Source organism: Phycodurus eques, chromosome 16, assembly GCF_024500275.1.
Source record: "Phycodurus eques isolate BA_2022a chromosome 16, UOR_Pequ_1.1, whole genome shotgun sequence".
In the NCBI taxonomy this organism is placed as follows: Eukaryota; Metazoa; Chordata; class Actinopteri; order Syngnathiformes; family Syngnathidae; genus Phycodurus; species Phycodurus eques.
The window spans coordinates 16,124,925-16,133,995 of NC_084540.1; the positions used below are offsets into that span (position 1 = coordinate 16,124,925).

Here is a 9,071-nt window from a genome sequence, read left to right on the forward strand (position 1 = left end):
TGTAATAACACAGAATAATAACACGTCATTGACTCCACAGTGGATTTTTATTATTTTATGATTATCTATTTTCCCACTATTGTCCAGGGGGGTGTCTGCAGGTTTAATAAGGAAGCCAAGATTTAAGACTGACCTTTTTAGACCTCAATGTACAACTTCGAAGGCCTGAATTTAGACCTTTTTAAATACTTGAACATTTTTAGAAGCTAAATTTAAGACTTTTAGGACCAAAATATTTTAAAGCCTAAATTTAAGACTTTTTAAAAACCTAAATTTAAGAATTTCAAAGCTTAAATTTCCGATTTTAGAAAGTATATAACACCTGTAAGGCAAAAATGTCAAACCTTTTAGAACCTACAAGGGCTGAACGATATGGACAAAATCACATCTCTCGATATTTATGACAGATACCTCAATATTGATAGATATGACTGTGGGTTCATTGAAAAGTAGGCATTTTTAAGAAAAAGAAAAACATCTTAGTACAAATGGATGTGGAAAGTGCAATTCTATTGATTACAACTCACTGTCAGTCATCTATATTAACATACAATCACCAACAAATAAAGTAGAAATGAAACACTAACAAATATATTATGGTGCAACTAGTGGAAGGTTAAGCAACTTTGTCTTTAACAATATAACCGTATGCAGGAAATGTATTACTTATAGAACAGAGGTAGGTGTGTTATACTGTACTGGCTGACACATTAGCATTAGCCTACAGTGCAACTTCTATAGATTTGCCTAGAACGTTAGCTTGTTAAGACCTCTCAACTTACAATGTTGCCCGTTGCATTGACAATTCACTCTGAGGGAGAGCTCGTGACTTGCACGCAAAAGTATTTTCTAGTCATGTTGATGAGCGGGAGAAAGTCGATAAGCGCCGTCACAATTTTTCCTACCTGTACAACACCTAGCTCTGGTTTGGATCCTCTTTTTGTTTTTAATACCTCCCAAAAAAATGGAGGGAGACATTTTCTTTTTTTTTGCCACAAAATCCATCGAATGCACATATTTTGCACCAGACTTGCGCACGCATTTTTCTTTTTGAACTGTCTAAATAGCAGGGACTAATTTTAAGACCAAGACCGAAATACAAGACAACCAAGACCAAAGTTTTACATGAAGACTTAAATTTAAGACCAGATATCTACATTTCAATACTTTAGTTGAGACCTTTAAAGTTGCAAATGTAAGAGTTTAAGGCCTAAGTTTTAATACTTTTAAAACCAAAATTTCAAAACCGAATCTAAAATTTCTTAAGGACTGGATTTAAGTCTTTTAAGACCAAAATGTTAACTTTAGTCATAAATTTGAGACACTTATGGCCTAAATTTTAACCTTTTAAGGCCACCTACGTATATTAAATTTTAATTTTAAAAATTAAATTTAAGACCTCTCGTTCACTAAATGTGAGCACTAATAGCAGCCGATATGGGCTCAATATTTTTTCACAATATCTTAAAAAAAACAATTTTCCAATAGTTAATTCTTATATACTCTAGGAGGTACGATTTTTACTTGGTGACTTACCATTTTTCTTTTCCTCTGGTTGAACACATTTAGATGCAAGTGTGGTCTTTATAAGAGCGTTGAATATCAGATTAGTGCAAATGACAGCCTCACGATGTATTGTTTGTGCATCGTCATCACACTGTGCGTGTGCGCAATAGTCACATCGCAAGGTCCTGCAATGTCGGAGGCAAAATAACTCGGGTAACCAACATGCGCTGCATGCATCATTCACAATCATAGTGTGAATGAATAGTGTGACACAGATAGCAAAACATTCCCCAAATAAGAGGCAAAATGTTCGTGCTTCAAGTTGTTTATTTTGTCACTCCCAGCTGTGGTCTACTGTAAAACTATCACAAAAAAACAAATGAAACAACGAATGTCCCCTACCCGAGTCTAGCATACAGTGATCAGAAAAGCTAGACATGCTTATAAGAATAGCACCGATGTTACGGTAAATACCAAGTACGTAAGTACGACAAACGTAAGGTGCACATAACTCGTTAAAACTAATGCATTCAAATATAGAAATGCTAATGCATCTGTTTCAATAAACGTGTGTAAAATGTGTGTAATGTGTGTAAAATGTGTGTAAAATAACAGATTGATTAAAAAACAAATTAATGGGGTTAAGAATGTGCTAACTATTATACAGTATTAACTGAGCATGAAAATAAATTATTTAAAATTTATGTCTGGCTGGACTCTTACATGCTAAATACTACAGTGCATTGAAAGAGACTTTACACAAATGTACAGTAGCATACTTCTATGCTCTTTTGAGCATAGTTTATTTCATTGTATTTTATTTTTATTTCACTTTTTGGTTTATTATTTGATTCTTTTTATTACATTCAACATTTTAGAGCCCGCCAAACAACTGGCTGCTGCCGCTAACACGCGAGCATGTTGCTAAAATGACAGACTGGGCCGCTGCTGGTAATGTGATCAAACACGCCAAGCTCATAAATGTGCTTAGCGTGCACATCATCACACTTCAGAGCGTTTAAGGACATGCACACGTAAGATGAGTTCATTAACAGACTAGAGGAAGGTTGATTTTGAGGTGTTATACATATATATTAAGATTATAAACAGTATGAAACAGAGCAGACCTGCTTCCTGGTTGTGATGAGAAAGAGGGATCATACAATGACTCAGGTGACTCACAGTCTGCTGCTAAATATTCTGACACCTCTTTTAGCATCTGGAAAATCCAAATCAGCTCAAAAGCCACCATTTTCTGACTGTTGCTCATGTCACTGTTTTGTACAAATAACAGACATAGAAATGGAGGGGGACAAAGATGACATGGGAATTTTCTCAGAGGTAGTACGAGGTAGTACCTTAGCCGTAACAGAGGCAATGCAGATTGTTTGCAAGGGAGTTCCACAATGCCGAGACATTAATATGACGCTTAACACCTGATACTTATTTCACTGCATGTAAAAGCCCCATTTTTCTAACTTTTTTCCCGGTGTCGCTTTCCACATAAATGGAACAGACAAAGAATGGGGGAATTAACTCGACCTGGTAATATTCTGCATTTTAGAGATCATTTCAGGGGTGGGATGAAGCCTGTGTGTAAAGGAAATTTATATTTAGTTATTCTTTATTTAAACCCCGAAACTCACTTATCTCACCTGCTGTGTTGAAAGGAGGCATGGGACAGTTACTAGTTTCAAGGTACGTCAGTTTTAAGGGTGCGGTGGGGGCGTCAGTGTAAACAAAGTGACATGGCCCCTCACCCTCCGGTTGTTGATGTGAGCAGTCAGTGGGCCCACAGAGGTTGCCCCTTGTCGAAAAAGCCGCCTGTTTTTGCAATTTTTCGGGTACTTCGGCTTGGTTGAGGAAGGATATGCAAAACGTGCTTACAAAAAGTGGCTGCTAGAGGAAGCAATACTTCGCATACAATATATTTTCGAGAGCGCCACCCATCACTCCTCTACAAATTCAAGATCATGTTAAGATATTAAAATAACGCAGTCTTGAAATTAATGTTTGCAACAAGCTGCAAGAGTTAGCAGGTCTACAATATGCTAACTAGCATGGCTAACATTGACTAGTTTCCGCTCTGACGACACAAAGCAAAGAGCACAGAAGTAGCTACATATTTTCTGAAAAATAAGTAGTTTTACTGCTACTGTATTTAAATTTTATAAATAAATTGTTTATTTTCTTTTAACTGTTATTAATGTACGAAATAATCCACCTTGTACAAAAATAAATTAGATTGCATTCTAATGTTCAACCAACCATTTCTAAATAATACATTTTAGAGTTGTAATTGTAATACCAAGATAGTTTTTCTCAAGGTTATACCATCAGAATCTGACACCGGCCCATGCCTAGTTGAAAGCCATTTTATACATTACACCAGATGCTGGCACCGATGTCAACTAATCATCTGATTACGGGATGTTGTGTCACTAAATGAAATCACATTTAGCACCTGCAAAATGGCAGGTCTTCTAACTGTTATGCTTCTGACGCATCAAATTTGCGGCATCTCTGTGCCAAACTGGCTAAAAGTCGCACTGTAAATCTACAATTTACGCCCCCCGTTTAAAGTTTTAGAACTGGCGGTGCCCATATAGTGGTGTATTAAATGAGGCAAAAAAATAATTCAATATCTACTCATTGTGGAGTAATTCCCACAGATTTGTCTGCTTCATTTGCTTTTGTAATAACTTTTACAGAGACTTTATGGAAACACTTTAGTGGAAGAGAATGTTCTCTTAACCTGCATGTAGAGACATGCACAGATTCAAAATGCCAAGTCCTTCACAAATCTGCCTTCCAGTGAACGGTTCACCAGAAGGCAATTGTGAGGAAAACTGCTGTGTAACTTTACCATTATCCCACGAAAAACCCTACTCACACACACAGTCCTCATACTTCACCACCAATGGGCAGTAACTATGACTACTAGCAGCAAGGAAAGGAAGAGCTCCTGTCTTTTGGCATGCGTGCCCCGGACAGCACTCCTTCTGCTGGGCTAGACTGGAATGCAGCTGTGACACAAGTGAGCCTTTGTGGGGACTGGAGTGTAGATGCAAGGGAGGAGGCGTCAGGTAAAGGCATTTTTTTAGGCAGCCGGAAATAACACAGCAAAAGCAGTAGAGTGGACCGGTCATCTGAGTTAGCCCTTAAATACAATCACCAATGATGATAGAGGGAAAAGTGAGTGGCCAGTTTGTGGAGAGCACGAACGCAGAATGGAAGCGAGCAGAAGACTTCTAAAGGAGCACGTTTCATGGGAGGGTCCGTCTGCCGGAATGTGCTCCGGTTGAGGCTAGATTCCACACCCCAGCCTGCGAGCATGCACAACTCCAGTCGTAGTGCACACAAAACATCCCCGTCTGATGCATTTGTGGAAAGCTTTAGTCATAGTACATTCATTATTCTGTGACACATCTGAGTTGCTTTGCAAACAGTCGCCAATGTCTCCGGCTGGTCGTAGCATGTGGAGGTTCTAAAGTTAGGGTCCAGGCCTCAAACTTGAGGGAGTCCACAGTAGATTTCATCCTATATTTCAAAATACTAGTATAGGCAAAGGGTGTCTGGACATTTAACGAGGTCAAATTTAAGACATTTGAAAAGCAAAATTTCAGGCAGGCAGACGACTTCAAGGGTTTATTTAAGATTTTTGTTGACAAACAATTTAAGACTTTAAAGCCTTGGAGCATTTCTACTTTTAAATGATATTTTTTTTTTCTTTCATTTTTAATGTTATCCACTCTGTTTTTAAATGCTTTTAAACTGCATTTTATTTTTCTCTATTTTTTAAACAGTTTTGAACTTTGAAAATCACTGACTTAACTTGTGTATGAAATGCACTTTATAAATTTGCTTTTCTTTAGATTTCAGACTTTCGACATTTTTAAAAAGATAACACTTTTTAATGTCCATTTTAGGACTTAAGACCTAAAGCGAATATTTATGGGTTAAATTTAAAATATAAAATTAAAAGATATAAAATTTCGACAGACAAATGTAAGATGTAATGGCTACACTTCAGACATTTTTAGGCTCAATTTAAGCCTTTCTAAAGACATATTGAAGCTATTTAAGGCCTCAATTAAGACTAAGACCCAACTTTAAAACTTTTGAAGACATATTTATAACTTAAGACCTAAAAATTTATTATTACTATTAAATGGAATACATTTTAGACAGTTAAAAATTCTAAGGCCTAGACTTCCAACTTAAGAACAAATTTGAAGACTAAGAATTTAAGAATTTTAAGACATAAATTTAAAACTTAAAGACCTACATTTAAGACCATAAGTAAATGCTTTCAAGACCTAAATTTTGTTACTTTTAGGGCCTAAATGCAAGACTTCTTAGAACCCAAATGTAAGACTTTCACAAGCCTAAATTTAAGACAATATATAAGCCATTTTGTTACCTAATGTGACCATAGTATTGGATGATTATTTTCCACCTTAACAAAATAAAATATTGACAGATTGTTTTTGCTTGTAAACTGGACATATTTTGACATGAATACGGCATTTGTAAGACCTCTGGACAGAAGGTTTATGGGTAATAATATTGAAAAGTCGAATTTAAGCCCTTTCAGTACTTTTTAAAGGTACAAATGGACGCCATAGGATGAAGTTTGCCCACTCTAGATGTCAGGATAAGGCACGTACAGCATATGGTTACGGAGATAATGCATCTGTCAACAAACAAGCGGCGTGAGGGATTGATTTTCAATGGCACTTCAGACGTCCACTAGTCAAATCATCCACTTGGCCTCCCGCTCTGTCGCAAGAAGCAGGCAGACCACACCCACATCTGGAGTTGCAGCATGCATGCTCTGGCTTGTGTGGAACCACAAGTTTCTGAAACAATAACCTTCTGGGAGGGGGGGGGGGGTGAATTTAAAAAATCTCCAATATGCAAGTGCATGCAATAGCCCAGGACCTTGCTGTGCTTGCTGCTCCTCACTTTGATGCTCCGGTGGGCTCTACAATTGTACAATTGATTAAATTTGCCACTTGAACGTTAGATTATGTCGCCCTCCTCCTTGGGATTGAAAGCGCACCTCGATAAAATAATCATCCCTCACTGTGGGATTAGGAAGGGGAAGGAGCGTGACAAGTTCCATGTTGGACAACAGAAGGCCTGCGGGCAGCCATTGACAGGAAATTACCACATTTGAACGGTTCCATCGTGAATGAAATTGCAGAAAAATGGAAGTGAGTGGGTTTCTATCTTGGTGGAGGGCCCAAACAGGCCTGGGTTTGTGCGCGGTCTCCCCCCCGTTAAAAGATCACAGGGGTTTTGAAACAATAAGTAAAAATAACCTCAACAAATAAATAAGGGACAAAGAATTGTGCACAAATCAGAAACCTTCTAGAAAATTACAACAGCCTTCAATCTGTAAACACATGCAATTGCTCCTCATCCTGCAGTGCCTGTTTTTCCTCACGATGATGCTCCAGTGGGCTCCACAATTGATTAGACTTTGCCACCCGAGTGAGAGATTAAACCTCCTGTACGGGATTGAAAGCGAATCTCGACAAACTAATCACCTGGGGGATTAACGATGGAATGGTGTATGACACATTCCACGTTGGACACCAAAAGGCCAGCCGATGGCAGCAGGGAATCCCCTAGCAGGAAACGACCACATTGTATTTATTCTATCGTGAAAACAATTGCGTAAAACTGGAAGTGAGGGGGTCAATTGGAATTTAAAGTGATGACGTAACGGTTTCGACCGGTTGCTACCAAACTGCAGGCCCAAACCAGGCTCAGGCTCGTGGCTCCCCTTTAACGATACCAGACAGGTTTTAAAACAACTAAGAATGAGAAAAATATCTGAAAGTTACATTTTGCCAACTGTATTCGAAAAGAAGGCGCTATCGAGCCATGTGTTTGCCATGTATCGTCGTTAGCTCGCAAGGTTAGCCATACCTGTGTGTCTCCTTCAGGGTTCTACTCGATTCATTCACAAAAAAAAAAAGCAAAAAAACAAAAAATACCCGCAAGGTGTCTCCTTTTAAAGCTACAAAAGAACATGCGTAAACCAATAGTGAGTGAACGGGGGTTCTTTACAAATACAAGAACGACCATTAAAAGGATTCCGGTGCGCTTACCTTGTCCAGACAATTGATTTTTTCCGTGGGGTAGACGACGAGATTACATCTGCCACACAGCGGATTCATGTCGGAGGAATGCTCGTCTTTCGCGTAAGCTAGCACAGGAACCACCGACGCCGACGACGATATAAGCCCTTTTTGTTTTTTCTTCCTCGCTTCTCGAGCTTTTTTTGGCCTCCCAAACGGACACCGGAGGAATTGAGTGCTCAAGGTTCGAAGGCGGTGAGTCCGCAGCTGTTATTGTCGTCGTTGTCGTGTAGCCGCACAGCTGGCTGTCAGTGTCCACTCGTGCTGGGAGCGAGAAGCAGCCAGCCAACGCGGAAAGCGCGCCCCCGACGCCTCCTCTTCCCGTCGCCGCCGCCGCCCCTCCCTGTCGGACTCGCGCGCCCCCGATTCTAGAAGGAAATCGCGTGGGAGGCTCTTTTCCAATAAAAGAAATATATATATCGTCAAGTGTCAAAACAGATCAAGCACGAGCACGTCACGTCACGCACTTTGACGACTTTTATTGTGTTATTGTTTTTTTTGTTTTTGTTTGTTTTTTGTGGGGGGACTGTGTTGTAGGCTGTGTGTTACGTTATCCGAATTGACCCCTTGTGCTACATGTGCGTATAGTGGGGGGATTGGGGGGGGGGACATAAATTGCTCTGCAGCATTGTTGTGCTTAAAATTGAATCACATTTGTGCACATCTGCCGCTGCCACGTTCACTGCAAAGCGTCCAGCTGAATGTCATTCCAACGCGTGGTTACACTGACACCTTGCTGACTGCACTTGCAATGGCCCGCCATATTCAGTGTTTCCCAGAGTTGGAAAAAGTTCTCACACTCTATACTTAAAAACCCTGTAAAGTGAATTCAGAGATGTGTTTCTAAGTACATTATACACGTTTTATGATAATGGCTGCAAACCTGCAAAGCACTCAATTATGGTGATATTACATTCAACAGTTTTTCACCATTCCAGTCTTTCCTTGGGGGTAGTCCGCAGGTGTGGCCGCGTTAGAGCGCCAAGTTGTCAGCCATGAGTGCACGTATGTAATGCGGAAAAAGACGAAAACGTGAGCAGGGGGGGAGTCAGATTTAACAGCCAGCGTGTGGAGTGGGGCTTTGAGCTGGAACGGCTCCTTTCGTCACAGCGTTGAAAGCCTCGGATGACCCGGGGGGATAGATTCCGGCAACTGGAGACTTTAAGATGATGTATTTTTGTGACTCAAACATATAGTTACTGTATGTATAGCCATAAGAAAGGTGCGAGACGAATATGCATACACTTTTCCAGTAGGATTGGTATTTGATTGAAACTTGACAGTTGAGCGGGGGCGTGGGTTCATCACATTCAGCAGACATGCCCACAGTGTTTGAGAGCGGCGAGAACATCTTGATTTTTCACCATTTTATAAAATTACAGTGACTTGTCCTTCTGAAGTGAGTCGTCTAAA

General features: G+C 39.8%; 1 protein-coding gene across 4 annotated transcripts in view; it reads right to left on the reverse strand.

Moving 5' to 3' along the window:
* LOC133414373 (LIM and SH3 domain protein 1-like) overlaps positions 1 to 7,967 on the reverse strand; it is a 37,926-nt gene extending 29,959 nt beyond the window's left edge. For 2 of the 4 annotated variants that reach the window (XM_061699669.1, XM_061699666.1), the window contains exon 1: positions 7,629 to 7,966. In XM_061699669.1, the coding sequence (XP_061555653.1) occupies positions 7,629 to 7,697 (69 nt within the window). In that variant the 5' untranslated portion in view covers positions 7,698 to 7,966. Of the gene's footprint in view, positions 1 to 7,628 lie in introns of all 4 variants that reach the window. The other 2 variants (XM_061699667.1, XM_061699668.1) reach the window with 2 other exon arrangements.
* Positions 7,968 to 9,071: the final 1,104 nt, after the last annotated feature.